This window comes from Schistocerca serialis, chromosome 11 (genome assembly GCF_023864345.2).
Source record: "Schistocerca serialis cubense isolate TAMUIC-IGC-003099 chromosome 11, iqSchSeri2.2, whole genome shotgun sequence".
Classification (NCBI taxonomy): domain Eukaryota; kingdom Metazoa; phylum Arthropoda; class Insecta; order Orthoptera; family Acrididae; genus Schistocerca; species Schistocerca serialis.
Genome location: NC_064648.1, coordinates 135,065,038 through 135,081,562, shown reverse-complemented (window position 1 = coordinate 135,081,562; position 16,525 = coordinate 135,065,038). Strand labels below are relative to the sequence as shown.

Here is a 16,525-nt window from a genome sequence, read left to right as displayed (position 1 = left end):
CCGATATATACGTGCGCGTCGATGCTGTGGCGTGAGTGGAAGACACGCTAGACGTGTGCGTGTCTGTAGTCCCACTGCTATATAACCAGTCAGGAACAGTTCGGGATCAACAAGTCTGGACTCACAAGCCCTCCTATCTGGGTTGTGGCAGCTGTATGGTCTGCCACTGGTGCCCTTACAGTACGATGATACTGGCGAGCTCCTGAGCTGCGACGACAGCCGAAACCTCCTCCAAAGGTATGATAATATTTCCATGACCACTGGTACCGGCACCGCTGTACAAATGACATACCGTATGCAACTTGTGCCGCAATTCTCCGAAAGGACCGTCGCGCCAGTCGGAAGGCCACATGGATTCCGCAAACAGAGATTTTGCGAAACTCAGCTAGCTCTGTTCCTCCATGTGATCCACAGTGCAGTGGACAACGGTGCTGAGGTTGATGCCGTATTCCTTGATCACAGTAAGGCATTTCACACCGTCCCGTACTGCCGTTTAATTAGAAAGATATGTGCTTATGGAGTATCGGAGGAGACTTGCGATTGGATTCATCACTTTCTTGCAGACAGAACTCAGTATGTCGGTCTTAATGGAAAAATATCGATAGTTTTAAAGGTAATATGCGAAGTACCACAGGGATGTGTTGATGTTTACAATATATATATATATATATATATATATATATATATATATATATATATATATATATGATCTAGGAGAAAGTGTCGGCTGCTCTTTGAGGTTTTCACTGATGATGCAGTTGTCTATACCGAAGTAGCAAGGCCGGAGGATAGTAAAATTTGGCATGACGACCTGCAGAGAATTGATTGTTGGTGCAAGCTCTGGCAGTTGACCCTGAATGTAAATAAATATAACATATTGTGCATACATAGAAAAAGAAATCAACTACTGTACAACTACACTATTGACGACAAACAGCTGGAGACAGCGTCTGCCGTAAACTATCTAGGCGTAGTAGCTATTCAGAGCGACGTTAAGTGGCATGACCATATAAAACAGATAGTGGGAAAAGCAGACAGCAGACTCAGAATCGCCGGAAGAATATTAAGGAAATGTAATTCATCGAAGAAAGAAGTGGCTTAAAGGCGCTTTTTCCCCCGATTCTTAAGAAGTGTTCATCTATCTGGGATCCCTATCAGGTAGAGGAGATAGAGAACATCGAAGGAAAAGCGGCACGTTTCGTCACGGCATCGTTTAGCTGGCCTGAGAGCGTTAAGGAGGTGCTAAACAAATTCCGCTTGCAGACGTTACAACAGAGGCGTCGTGCATTACGAAGAGATTTACTATTAAAATTTCGGAAGAGCACTTTTCAGGGGGAGTCGGACAACATATTACTTCCCAACACACACATCTCGCTTATTGACCACGAGGACAAAATTCGAGAGATTAGGGCCACGCGCTATTCGCGAGTGGAACAGGGTTGGAGGGATCAGGTAGTGGTACCGAAAGTACTCTCCGCCACACATTAGGTGGCTTGCGGAGTATGATGGAGATGCAGATGAATTTGACCCCGATAAAACTCGCTCAGTAGCTTGTATGAAGCATAGGAAGCACGTGTGGGTCTCCGTGGCATGGTTGCCTGCTCGCTTCACACGTCTGCATCACACTGAGCCTTCCTCCTGTGAGCATCCCCTGTTAAAGGGTACACACACGTGCCACTCTGATAGCTATGCATCTCTGCTATATGTTTGCGGACGACACTGAAACCATTATCAGACATTTTCCACCCTCTAGGTTGCAAATCTCGACATCAGCACAAAACTGACGTCGTCTTTCGAGGTGCGTTACTTTTTTTTGCTGCCAGTGTTTTTGATACATTCATTTCCTCATTTACGGGAAGTTTGGCTGTTACATTCCCTTTCCCTGGGCTTCGTCACTTCTCAGGAATTTTACATTTAGTTGCAGAATTAAATAGTGGTGTAACATCTGATTTAAGGGCTCAAACTGACCCTCTAATGTATGCGTTGTAGACACTGAGTATAAAAGGAACTGGGAATACCTTCAGTAATAACTGGCCCTTATAACTGAGATATTATATGAAAGACAATTGTCGAAATTAAAACTGTGTGCTGGACCGAGACTCGAACTCTGGAACATCGCCTTTCACAGGCAAATTATCATGTGAGATATCCAAGCTCGACTCACGATCCATCCTCATAGCTTTACAACCGCCAGTACCTCGTCTCATACCTTCCAAACTTCACAGAAGCTCTTCTGCGAATCTTTGTAGAATTAGCACTTATGGAAGAAAGGATATTGCGGAGACATGGCTTAGCCAAAGCCTGGGGGATGTGTCCAGAATGAGATTTTCACACTGCAGCGGTAGAGCACTTGCGTGCTAAAGTCAGAGGTCCCGAGTTAGAGTCTCGGACTGGGACGCAGTTTTAATCTGCCATTCTCAGTACTGTGCCGGATTTGAATTTTAGGTGACTTCCTGCGCAAATACACTGAAGCACCAAAGAAACTGGTATAGGCATGGGTATTCAAATACAGAGATATATAAACAAGCAGAATACGGTGCTGCGGTGGACAACGCCTATATAAGAGAAGTGCCTGGTGCAGTTCTTAGATCGGTTACTGCTGCCGCAATGGTAGGTTATCAAGATTTAAGTGAGTTTCAGCGTCTTGGTATAGCCAGGGAACGAGCAATGGGACACAGCATCACCGAGGTAGCGATGAAGTGGGGATTTTCCCGTAGGACCATTTTGACACCGGTGCAGCCAGAAGAAGATCCTGCAAGAATGGGATCAACGACGAAAAAAGAATTGATCAGCGCGACAGAAGTGCAAACCTTCCGGAAATTGCAGCAGATTTCAAAACTGGGTGATCAACAGGTGTCAGTTTATGAACCATTCTACGAAACATCATCTATATGGGCCCAAGGCCCACTCGCGTACCCATGATGACAAAGCTTTACGGCTCGCCTGAGCTCGTCAACACCGACACTGCACTTTTGATGACTGGAAACGTGTTGCTTGATCGGACTAGTCTCTAATTGTATCCAGCAGACGGACACGTCCAGGTATGGAGACAAGCTCATGAATCCATGGACCCTGCATGTCAGCAGGGAACTGCTCCAGCTGGTGGCGGCTCTGTAATGGTGTGCGGTGTGTGCAGTTGAAGTGATGTGGGTCCCCTGATATGTCTAGATACAACTCTGACAGGTGACAATACGTAAGCATCCTGTCTGATCACGTGCATCCATTCATGTCCATTGCGCATTGCGGCGGACTTGGGCTATTCCAGTAGGACCATGCGACACACCACACGTCCAGAATTGCTACAGAGTGTGTCCAGGAACACTCTTCTGAGTTTAAACACTTCCGCCGGCCATCAGATGTGAACATTATTGAGCATATCTGGTATGCCTTGAAACAAACTGTTCAGAAGAGATCTCCACCCCGTCGTACTCTTACGGATTTATGGACAGCCGCGAAGGATTCATGGTGTCAGTTTTCTGCAGTACTACTTAAGACATTAGTCGAGTCCATACCACGTCCTGTTGCTGCACTTTTGCTGGGGCCGTACGCGATAATATTCAGGTGTACCAGTTTCTTTGTATCATCTCGATTTAGTTCTTTTTTGTTCAGATTAAGAAGAAATTCCATAAGTGATAGCATTAAAGATATGGATCTATTCAACCTTGGCATGAATTCTACGCAGTAAGGATATCGTTTTGCTGGGACAGACTTACGATGGACAACATTTCCCAGCTTTTGCTTGACACAGACGTGCTTGTGGCTGATACAAGTATGGGGGCCGCAGAGGCTTGCTGAGTGGGGCCGTGTTCCAGAGCTGTCCACAGTGGAGCCGGCGTGCGAGCAGCTCGCGGCTGAGCAGCTGTCCGTTGAGACGGCGGCCGCCACCGCCGTGTCCGCCATGCGGCACTCCTGCACCGGCCTCACGCGGGCCGCCGTCGCCTTCATAAGCGCCCGCTTCCTCAGGGTGATGGCCACGGAGGGCTGGGTTGACGCTGCAAGCAGCTACCCGCGCACTTTTGTAGAGTTAGTTCGCCTGCTTGCAGAGGCTCAAGCAGACACCAGGTAAGCACGAGAGAGGCAACTCGTCTGTGTTGTACACTTCTACATGTGTGTATGTGTGTGTGAATTGACAACTCCATAATTTCTGTCACTCAGTTACATTAGATATACCCACGCGAGGAAATACACCATCATTTACGTTCGCTTTATGATATTCAAACAACTTACGGGAATTCATTCAGGTAATACTTACAGCTACCACCGATATTTCGGCAGGTGCGCACCCCGCCATTTTCAAGGCAGAAACTATAACGGACAGGAGATGTACAAACAAATTTAAAACCTCCGTTCTTGGGGTAATTCAGGAAAGATAACACACATACACACTGAACACTAGTGCCTTCAAAGACGACCAAAGTAAGAGGTATCAGTAGTGAAAGACTACGTGTTATCATGTGAGGTAAATTTGAGTCTGTTCCTCTCTTTTTGGGAAGGGAGAGAGCAGGATTCCAAGCAGATTATAAACAAAAACCTACATCCCTGTTTACAACGTTGCTCGCTAATTTAATCTCAACTCCTTCCCTAATAACACCATCCCAATAGCTGGACCTTGCATGCCAATATCTTGGTATTTTTATATAACATAGGGTGACCAGCATCCAAACACTGTACGGCAGTAGGAGATCTACTTGGCTGCTGTAATTGTGTGTGCTGTTTATGCTCAGTACATCGGTCCTCCACGATCCTGATAGTCTGACCAATATGTCATGCCACACCTACAAGGAATTCGATATACACTCGCCTTATGCTAACCAAGATCATCCTTAACAGAACCTAAAACCACTCTGATTTTAGATGGAGGCCGGAAAATATATTTCACATCGTATTTCCGTAAAATACGACTGATTCTGTTGGAAGTGCTTGGTACTTAAGGCGAAAAGGCAGTAGACTCAGGTGTCAACACAGTATTATCATCAATCACCCAATGCACAGTTGGTCGATAGTGCAACGCACCTTCAATCTGTCTTTCACTATAACCATTTTGACGAAATGTAACTTCACGATGGTCCAGATCAGCTGGCAAAGTCTCAGTGTCGGAAATAACACGTGTCCTGTGTACCAAGGCACGGAGTACCCCTTCACGCTGAGCAGTATGGTGAGAACTATCAGCCTGTAAATACAAGTCAGTGTGAGTACGTTTCCGGTAAACTGCGTGTCGCAATGGTCCATTAGCCTTCCTCCTAACCAAAACGTCAAGAAAGGGAAGGAAACCATCATCTCCCACCTCCATAGGAAAACGAATTTTTTGGTGGATCCAGTTCACATGATATAAATTAGAGTGCTTTTCTGTTCTGTTAAGGATGATCTTGGTTTGCATAAGGTGCATATATATCGCATTCCTTGTAGCTGTGGCTTTGCGTACATTGGTCGGGCTATCAGGAGCGTGGAGGACAGATGCACTGAGCATAAACGGCACACTATTACAGCAGCCAGGTAGATCTGCTATTGCCGAACATTGTTTGGATACTGGTCACCCTATGTTATATAGCGAGATATTGAGATGCACGTCCAGCTATTGGGACGATGTTATTCAGGAGGCTGTTGAGATTGAATTAGTGAGCAACCTTGTAAACAGGTGTGTGGAGGTTTTTGTTTAAACTCTGCTTCGAATTCTGCTCTCTCCTTGTCAAAAAAACAGAGCAACACTTGTTAGTTTGTAGTCTTTCACTATCGATATCTCTCACTTTGGTGACCTTTGGTGGCACTAGTGTTCAGTGTGTGTGTGTTATCTTTCCTGAATTACTCCTAGAACGGAGGTTTTAAATTTGTCTGTACACCGCCTGCCCGTTACCAGTTTGTGCCTTGAAAATGGCGGGATGTACTCCCGCCGAAATATCGCTGTAAATATTACCTGCCTTATTTTCTGTAAGGTGTTCTAAAATTGCATACAGTAGAAGAAACTCAAGTCTCACACTTTCTGATAGTGCGCGATGCTTTCATTCGCTTCTTATGAATTTAATAATTAGCAGTAGATTGTGCAACTAATAATATGAGTTTTAAGTATGCAAGAAATTTAGCCTGAGATACAATACATCGCATAAATATCATATGAATTCTTTTACTAGAAAAGCTGAGATAATTTTAAGCTATGCAAGGATCAATAAAATACATGGCATCGATTATCTCCATAAAAAAAGGTAATGTTGGAGGAGGCTGACTCGTTATAAGCAGCAGCATGAAAGTAAGGTAATTCTAAATGTAAATAATAGTTTCTAGGTATGGCAAGGTCATGAGCTTACGAACATTAATCTATTCAAATTGAAAAGTATTGCAATCGAGATAATCTTGTCAATACTGCATTTAATAGCCTGCATGTTACAATACTAATCTACTTCAGACCAGTAATTTGTAAGTGAAATAGATTTAGAATTAGTAGAATAAAAAATCAGTTACAAGTGACAACATTTTGTAATAGAAACTATGGGCTACTTACAAAAATTTTGATTATATCAAAGTCTGAAAGAACAGACACGTTGGATTCATATAACTGACGCGCCTTGCTGGGCAATGGATCCACCTTCTTCAGTGCAGATGCATGAATACATCGAATCTCCTGTGGAAATCTCAGAGTAGCCGACCGTGGTGACCAAGCGGTTAAAGGCGCTACAGTCTGGAACCGCGCGGCCGCTACGGTCGCAGGTTCGAATCCTGCCTCGGGCATGGATGTGTGTGATGTCCTTAGGTTAGTTAGGTTTAAGTAGTTCTAAGTTCTAGGGGACTGATGACCTTAGAAGTTAAGTCCCATTGTGCTCAGAGCCATTTGAACCGATCTCAGAGTAGAGAACACGGAGTCAGTGGGAAGGGACTGCAGGCAGGCGGCGCGCTCTGGGAACCTGGATCGGCTGTGAGGCGTGCCGAGGTAGCCAGCGCAGCCGTGGTAGCTGTGACCTGGGCGCCGCAGTGGTTGACGCACTTGCCTAGTAAGCAGGAGATCACGGGTTCGAATCCCAGTCCTGTACACATTTTCACTTTTCGCCACTCATTCCGCATAATGTCTTGCTTCAACTGGCACCAGTGATCCCTTCACTTACATAAAAACTTCCTGTTTCAAGATCGCAAAAACTGTTAAGAGATTAAACAAACTGAATTCATTTGGAAATATCCCATGTGCCATCTAAGAAGAACATCTTTTACAAGGTACAATATCGTGCATGATAGATGAGGTGTACCGTAACTGCCCATACGTTACATAACTCTGTTTGAAAATGTACTGAATTTAATTCGTCATAAAACTCTGTAAATGAGGAATTCACAAAATTCCCCCAAAACTTTAGTAGCATTAAAATGTACAGAACTGCTGTAATTTACAAACATTGTACAAAACACAATCTCACGTCTCACAAAATGAAAAAGAGTAGAAGATTCTGGGACCAGCTTAGGTTTATAGAGTGCGTTGCGTCACGTGAATGAAAAACTTTCACTAGATTGTAACGCCCGATCAGGAAATGATGCACATTCCGAAGTACGCGGGTCATTCAATAATTAAAGAGACATATTGGTCTAGGGAAGAAACTGTTGGTGGGACAAGTTTGTTACTTTTATGGTTTGAAATTGCCATCACTGGAACGAGCCCTTTTCAGGCTGATGTATCAGCATTGTTTTGTTTATAGCATCAAAAATACAATTCAAGATGGCGAGTGCGTTTGAAACGTCCCCACTAGTTGAACAATGTTCTCTTATTCGGTTTTTACTTGCCGAAGGCGAGAAACCAGTGAATATACACTGTAGAATGTCTAAAGTTCATGGTGAAGGTTGCATGAATGGTGCAAAGTTTTACAAGAGGGTAGAGCAGTTCAAAAATGGTCACAACTCAGAGACTGACGAACACTGTTCTGGCCGACAAGATGCAGTTTCAACTCCCTCACTTGAAAGTCGAATTTATGACATTATTCGTGCCGACCGCCGTGTGACTGTGGAAATGGTGGTTCATAAGGTTCAAGTTAGTACTGGTATAGCTGATAACATTATCTGTAACTAGGTGTTAGCACCTCGAAACATGTGCAAGATGGGTCCCAAAGCACTTGACGTGGCTACGCAAGGAAACAACACTGAGAGCGTGCACAGAGTTAAAGGAACGTTGTGAAAGAGAAGGTGAGCATTTCCTCAACGAAATTTTAACTTGTGATGAAACTTGGGTTCAGTATTATGAACCAGACTCAAAGAGACAAAGCATGGAGTGGAAGCACACCAACTCACCTGTCAAGAAAAAATTGAAAACCCAAGCATCAGCAGGAAAAGTCATGTTGACAGTGTTTTGGGATGCTGAAGGTCCAGTTTTTTGTGATCTCGAAGAGCAGCGTACAATGAACAGAAAGTACAACTCTGATTTGCTTTTAAACAAGGTGAAGCCAGCCATGAGACAGAGATGGCGTGGATCTCAGAGGAGAGGTGTGATTCTCCAGCAAGACAACGCACTTCCTCATATTGCTGAACTAACCCGTGAAACCATCGACAAAATGGACTGGGAAGTACTGCCTCATCCCCCTTACAGTCCTCATTTGGCACCTCATGTTTTGCATTTGTTTCCTGCACTGAAGGACGTATTACGTGGGAACAGATTCCAGGACAATGAGGACGTGAAAGAGTTTGTGAGAAATTGGTTCAAACGTCAAGATAAAGAGTTCTTTGCAGCTGGAATAGAAAAGCTTGTAGCCCGTTGGAACAAGTACTCAAATGTTGAAGAGGATTATGTTGAAAAGCAGAAACAGTATTGTTTTGTAAGAATAAACGCTATTTTCCCAAGACCAGTTTGTCTTTTATGTACTGAATGGCCCTTAGCATTGTCCTCCAGGTACATCAGTTACAGTTACCTTTCATTTGCGCTGTATTTTATACAAACTGCTGTTAGGCATACTTCAGCTACAGGTCGGGGAAACTCAGGATAAGCAATGCATAAAGCGATTAACTCATTGGCGACTCATTCGTCTTAGTGAACCAACTATTTGTCCTTGGGAGTGAATGCTCTATTTATTGTGTGTCGGCAATACCTCAGTAGAACTGGCTGTAGTAAGCCGCCATCCGCCCTCCGTGCGATCACACATTCCCCACACTGTGTCTCTCTCTTTCTGTCTCTGTGCAGTGTACCAGCCGCTGCAGACACCGGGAACACCTCTGCTGCACCACACGCTGGTCTTCACTCCAGTGCCCCACCTCATGTCGCCAATGTTTCCTGCGTCTGGTGAGTTCCACCTTTACATTTGCACATCTCTCCACGTTCACACACTACAAATTATGATACAAAAATCGTATGGATCCTAATTTTATTTTTATAAAACGCTGCGGCTCTGGTGGTTAACGGTAACTATATTTCATTCAGTCTCTACATGTTTCTCGGGGTACATACGTATAATAAAGCTCACTCTCCATATTTAATGTCTTGCATCAGATTTTACACATATTTATATGGTATGACAATATGGATCATGTTCTGTCCAGAACACATGTATTTCACTCCATTCAGTAATATTTGTATGTCAAAATTCTTTTCCGAGAGTTTTTTTTACGTATTGATGTGCTGGATACAGTTTGTACTTTCATTACTGGTTATACAGGATGATTCACAAAGATATGAAAATATTTTAAAATGTTATTCTGCAAGTAAAACTAAAGAAAAAAGTTTATATAGACATAGGTCAGCAAATGTTTAGTTACGGAGTTACAGCTAATAAGAGATTTTGCCTGAAATGTAGCAACTTTGCTGATATGAAGCCATCGCAAAACTGTATGAGGTTAAAGTAAAACACTGTTTCCTTTTATTTGGTTGTTACTGACTGTTGAATCTAATAAAACATGTCCCAGTCGTGTATCTGCAGTAGTTTTCCAGAAGATCCATAGAAGTAAAAACATAGTTTCATAAAATTTTAAATTTATTGACTACTTGGCTCATTTTTTTTTTAATTCCAGACAATTGCATAAAGATTTAAACAAAAGTTGTAGAGAATTTAATTTTGGGAAAATGATGGGAATAACGTTAACTGAAACTGTAAGAATGTGCCAGATAATATGCTTCTGTTAATACCATAGCAGACGGGAATTCTGGTTTCACTTAAACACACCATTGTTATTATGTTCTTTCACTCCACAATACACAAAACTAACTCGTATCAAGGTTAGGAAATGACTGAAACAACTCACTAAGGTTTGCCAACATTGACGTAACTTTTCTACATTCTTAATGGAAAGTAAACAAATTTATTTGTTTAATAATCTTTGCTTCTCAGGATGTGCTGGAAAACTAATGCAGATACGCATCTGGGACATGTTTTATTAGATTCCCCAGATCAATTACAAAAAAAATGGAAATCGTAATTTACTTCAGCCTCATACAGTTTTGCCATGGAGTCATATTAGCGAAGTTGCTAAAGTCTTTTATTACCCGTAACTCTGTAATTAAAAATTTGCGGACCTACATTTATATCAACTTTTTTCTTTAGTTTTAATTGTAGAATAACATATTAAAATATTTGCATATCTTCGTGAATCACCCTGTGTATGTTCCAAATTCATCCTCTAGGGACTGGATGGGGAAGTGGGGTTTCGGTGCATTGCAGTTGCTGCAGTGAGAATAACTTGTGGGAGTTTGAATTTATGGTGGTCTTCAGCAGGAAAAGAACGAAGAGTCAAGACCAAGGGAAGCAAGTAGAATTACAAAAATAATTTCCTTCTAAAATTCTGGGTAGCACTTGTTCTGGAGTGTATGCTTAAAAGTGAACTGGGTTACACAAAAAGAGAAGCACGCTGAAGGGGTGGTGGACATAACAAAATGAAACTTCATGGCCTGAGACAATATATGATGTTATTTCATTTCCTCAAAACTTAGCTGTTTGAACCCACTTCCCAGTATCATGTCGTACCCATACTTGCCTTGATGTATGAAGTAATTCTGTTGGGAAGGACGTCCTAAAGCCATTATAACTTCTTGTGAGTAAGCTGTCCCAAAACTGTTGTAACTCCACCTAGACATCCTGGATACTGACATGGAGGATGGAGTGCCATTCATGTTTCACCACAGTCAGACCTGAGTATTGACTATCTTTCTGACCGAAGGAGCTTTTCAGCATCACACAGACAATTTATTGACATGTCCTATGTGTGGCCAAGCATTTTCATATTGGTAAATTGTGTCATGTCAATGTTACTTCGCCACTAGGTTTCTCTCCACAACATTATTTGTTTATGGTTCACTTCAATTTTTGTAGTTCTTTTTTGCTCTAAAATTTTTGTATATTGTTACTATAGCCATCAGATATTGTTGCCACCGGATCAGATTTTCTGTATTTTGGCTTTTGTATAGTGTGAACCACTAAATTTGTTTTTCATGATCATTCTTGAACTTTACAGAAACTGGATCACTGTGTTATTTCATCCTAATCATACACCTTCCTTCTTGGTGTGATTAATCTGAGTATCCTGTTTTACAGACTTATGAAGTGCCAAGTTAATATAAAGAGGTACCATTTAAATTGTTTTTGTGTATATTATGAAAAAGTTTTCTTAACTATTGCAAAGTGTTATAGTAAAAGTTTGCTTGTGTAAACTTCAATCAGAGTAAAGCCAAATTACTAGGATTTCTTAAATGATATACAGAGTTTGTTCAAAGAATAATAGCTTTTGAAAGTAAATTCCAGCAAGAAAGAGGTATTCTTGAGATGATATGTTCAGTATAAAAAGTGTGTGTTTTAGTATGTAAGTATTTTAGTATTTATGTTTGTTGATAATAAAAAATGCTTTTCTAAAGTTACACCCCTCCTGCCCAATTTCTTTTTATCATCCTTCAAGTTATCTACTGGACTTTTCCTCTTTTAAAAACTTAATATATATATGGGTGTAGTACAGGATTATTTACGTGCAGTAATATTTATTTGAACTTAAACTGTAGCAAGAAAGTAGGCAAAATTCATACTTCTGCTTTTCCTGTTCTTCACTTTTTCATTGACTGTATAATCTGGCGACCATTCGTAAAGTGAGGTTAACTAGTCATGGAGGTTAGCTGAACCACTCTACTAAAAATTAATAAGGAGGGGTATTTTAGTCTAAGGAAAATTTGGTTATCTAAAGTTGGCAGCCCTCCATCACTTCATGTGATATTTTGGCGCCTGAAGCTGGTTACTGCAGTGTTATTAACCATAGCTGTGTTTTCAAGATTCGAGGTAAATATATTGCTATTGGTGTTTTTCTTCTGCCTGCAGTCACTGAGTATCAAGTTGGTGATAATTTCATTTAAAAGTATTTTTTAAAGGCTTCATTACATATCTTATTTCCAAATGTTCTTTTGGTTGACGTTATGCTGTTGCACAATACATTTCATGAGCGTATGTGGGATTAAGTGCCAACACATTTTGGGGTTAACTTCTCAGTAGTCCAGTTAACCCCACTGAAAACTTGCCTTATAATTACCCTTATACTTACTACTGTAAATAAACAGAAGCTTTATTGAGCATAATATTTACACATTCTGTGAATTACATGGTTCATAATGCCAAGAATAAGGCAGCAAACTACCAGTCACAGAGATTATGCACCAGAACTGCTGAAAGACGCAGTCAGTCAACATATCCATGAGCAAGTGTCTTTTGGGAAAATTAGAAAGTAGTGAGGGTGTTCTTAGATCAACCCTTAAACGATTCATATGAAAGGCTGTTCGTCTATGAGTTGACAACATAAATTTTAGGCCATCACATAAACATCTACAAATTTTCACAGAGGAGGAGGAAAAAACACTTGCTGACTATATTACTACTGCATGCAACATCCATTATGGCTTAACCACAAAAACTGCAAGGATTCTTGCTTATGAATATGCTAAGAGGAATGTCAAATCTGTACCACAGAACTGGGGAAGAGAGAAAGTTACAGAACTGTAATGGCTCAGGGCATTTATGAAACGAAACAGACTTTCATTACTCACACCATAATAGACAAGTATATCATGTGCCACTAGCTTCACAGAGGCAAATGTGAAAGTGTTATTTGACAATCTGATATGCCTTAAAGCAAACTACAGGTTTGAACCACAAGATATATAAAATCTGGATCAGAGGTAACCACTGTGCAGAAAGTATTGGCACAAATTTGGTGCAGAGCAGTTGGACAAGCTACATCTGCTAAAAGAGGATCACTTGTGACAATGGTTGCAATAATCAGTGCTTATGGAACAGCTGTCCCACCATTCCTTGTGTTTCCTAGGGTACATTTTAAAGATCACATGCTGCATAATGTCCCACCAGGCTCTGGGGATAGGGCCACTGCCCCAGGCTGGATGAACAGTGAACTATTTTTATCAGTCATGCAGCACTTTGTAAAACATGAAAGGCCTGCAAAGGAACATCCTAACCTCATGATTCTTGACAGTCATGAAAGCCACACAAGCATAGCAGCAATACCATGTGCAAAAGAATTTGGCTTACTTTGCCTGCTCGCATGATCCATAAGCTCCAACCTCTGTATGTGGGAGTTTTTGCATCTTTCAAGAAGTTCTATAATACAGCATGTTGTGACCTTATGGCACATACAGGGAGATCTATCACAATCTATGATGTTGCTGGACTGGTTGACAGAGCTTTTCCCTTGCGTTCACCAGCCGAAATATATGCAGTGGTTTTGGGGCGTGTGGTATTGAACCAGTAAACAGTAACTTTCTCGATCTGACGACTATGTCCCAACTTATTTAACCAATCAGCCTTGGCGCACTGAATCTAACCAGAGAAATGATATGCCATCTACTTCCACTGTTGCTGACAAGACCATAACTACAGATTTAAATATTCCTCAGCCTTCTAAAGAAGTCAAGATGAATGGCAAAAGAACTGAACCAATCTCTCCAGAAGACATTCAGCCTCATCCAAAAGTCCCTCTTCCAAGAAGAAAACAAACCGAGAAATCAAAACCATTGATTGTCAGACACCCCAATAGAAGAACATTCTTGAAGATCAAGTTAAATTAAAAGAAGAAAAGAAAATGAAGAAATCTAATAGGATGATAAGAAAGAAGTTTGATCAGAATAAGAGACCAAAGAGTAAGCTCTTTGAGTTGGAAGAATCTGAAGCGTCAGCAAGATCTCTTCTCTATGATGACTCTTCTTCAGCAGTGAGTCTGTCTTCAGATAAAGACAGTATGGTGTATTCTCTAGGAAGCTTTGTGATTGTGAAAGTATATGATAAAGACTTTACTACTTTCAGACATTACGTTGCTAAGGTTCTTAAAGTCCTAAAAGATGGAGCTGATGTGTAATTTTACAAAAGCTTAACTGGAACAATGAAATTCGTGACAACAGATGAAAGACTGTCTGTACCAGAGACTGATGTTGTACTGAAATTACCTAATCCATTTCAATTAAAATCTGCTCGATATGCAAATATGTGTTCCTTCAATTGTGATTTGTGTAACTTCACATTGTATTAGTTGTTTATCAGTCTTTTGTTGACTGTTTTGAGTATATAACTAATTGTTTGCATTTCTTTCTCCTGTATTACATAGTATGAAGCACTGTCTAACGTTATATGTATTGTGTTTTTCAGTGAATACCAATAAATGTCAATCGTCCAGTTAACTGCACTGAATGACTCAGGTAACCTCCTCCAGGGGTTAAGTGGACTACTTGCAACTATGTTACATTTTGGTCTCTGATTTTTAAAATATTTTGATTGGGCTCTTAATATTTTTTAAAAAAATATTAGTGTGCTAAATGTTTACTTATTGTGTAAAATATACATACAAAAATTTAAAATGTTGAAAGTAGTCCAGTTAACTTAACTTCATCATGTTTTAAACCACAAAATGAAATTGGAACTGAGTTGTCCTAGCTTAAGTATAATATTATTCATTCTGCGTTTCTACTGAACCGCTGGGTAAGATCTTAGGAAAAGAGTTGTATAGTCTGATTTACTTTTCAATTAGCACAACACACGGTAAAAACTTGTAAACATGGTAACTCTATTGATTAGCTTACCTTATTAACAGGACTACCCTCCCACAGTGTACTTTATTTGGAAACTAAACTACATTTTAGTAAGAGGGTTGTACGTGGCTTTTCCTGTGACAGGACTATTTGTTCTGTGGGGGTATAGTATATGTGGCAACATAGAGATAGGGCTTTGTGTTACTGAGGTAAAAAAATACTAAATTACAATAGTAGTGTTACAGTTAAGACTCCAGCACTATGTGCTACAGCAGGATGTCCGTGGCTTACCGTTTTGCCATTGAGGATCTCTCCACCACTACCTACTGTGACCTGACATCAAAACAGATGGCAGCCATACGATGACAACAGAAATGACACCGCTGTGCCTGTCGAAAACATGCGAATTCTGCCCATCTTGCCGTCATGCCCTCTGACAATGGTCTTCTGTGGAACTGAAAAATGGCATCGACTGTTGCGGCACCAGCAGCCTATGCTTCAGGTCACAGCACCACTTCAGTTGCAGTCCTTTGTACAGTGCCGTTAGATGTGGCCACACTCTCCTCATGGTTCCTCGAGGTAGCAAAATTTGTCTGAACACATTGGAGTGGCCGGTCTGCTAGCAAACCTAGAGAGATAACATAAACAGCTCATTAGAAGTAAACTGTATATGTGTCCATCACACACTACAGAAAAGAGAAATGCCAAACATACTCTATGGACCATGCTAGTTCTCTGTTCTCTGAATGTGACTAACCTTAACTTTATCATGTGTAATCGTGGTAGAAATCATACATTAGTATTAGTTACCCAACTGTCAGTTATGGTAGCAGTAGTAGCAGTAGCAGCAACAGCAGCAGTAGTAGTTGCTGAAGAAAATTCAAGATGGTAGTAACAGCAATAGGGTATTTTTATAGTATGATGGTAACATCGTTTACTATTTCAGTAGTAGTATAAGCAGTCGTTACAGTGCTGATAGCAGTTGGTATAAAGAAAACTGTAAAATTTGGCAAAATAATTCGAAATAACTAAAAGCTATTGACTTTTTCTGTATATCTAAAGGAATAAAAAAGGGTGAGAGGAAATATAGGCCATAGAAAAACCACATGTCAAGCAGCAGATGTGTAGCATCTAAATGTTGCAGGCATAATGGCACAAAGAAGTAAGAATAATAAAAAAAGTTGTATGATTGATATTCTGAACTCATTTTAATTCTCAGAGTAGAAAAAGTGAGTACACATGAAAGATTATCATGAAAAGTTACTTACATGAAGTACTCGGTTATTGGCTTTAAGAAAGAGGAAGATGATAAATATACACTGAACCGTCAAAGAAACTGATATAGGCATTTGTAATCAAATACAGAGATACATAAACAGGCAGCATACAGCACAGGAATTGGCAACGCCTATATAAGACACAAGTGCCTCGCGCAATTGTTAGATCGGTTACTATTGCTACAATGGCAGGTTATCGAGATTTAAGAGAGTTTGAACGAGATGTTATGGTTCGCGCGCGAGCGATGTGACACAGTATCTCCGTCGTAGCGATGAAGTGGGCAATTTCCCC

At 40.9% G+C, this 16,525-nt stretch overlaps 1 protein-coding gene across 1 annotated transcript in view; it reads left to right on the top strand.

The window, feature by feature from the left end:
• Positions 1-16,525, top strand: part of LOC126426874 (serine/threonine-protein phosphatase 6 regulatory ankyrin repeat subunit C-like) — a 60,720-nt gene that overhangs the window by 31,911 nt on the left and 12,284 nt on the right. Inside the window, exons 4-5 of the mRNA XM_050088917.1 lie at positions 3,813-4,062; positions 9,140-9,238. Of these exons, the coding sequence (XP_049944874.1) occupies positions 3,813-4,062; positions 9,140-9,238 (349 nt within the window). The remainder of the gene's footprint in view (positions 1-3,812; positions 4,063-9,139; positions 9,239-16,525) is intronic.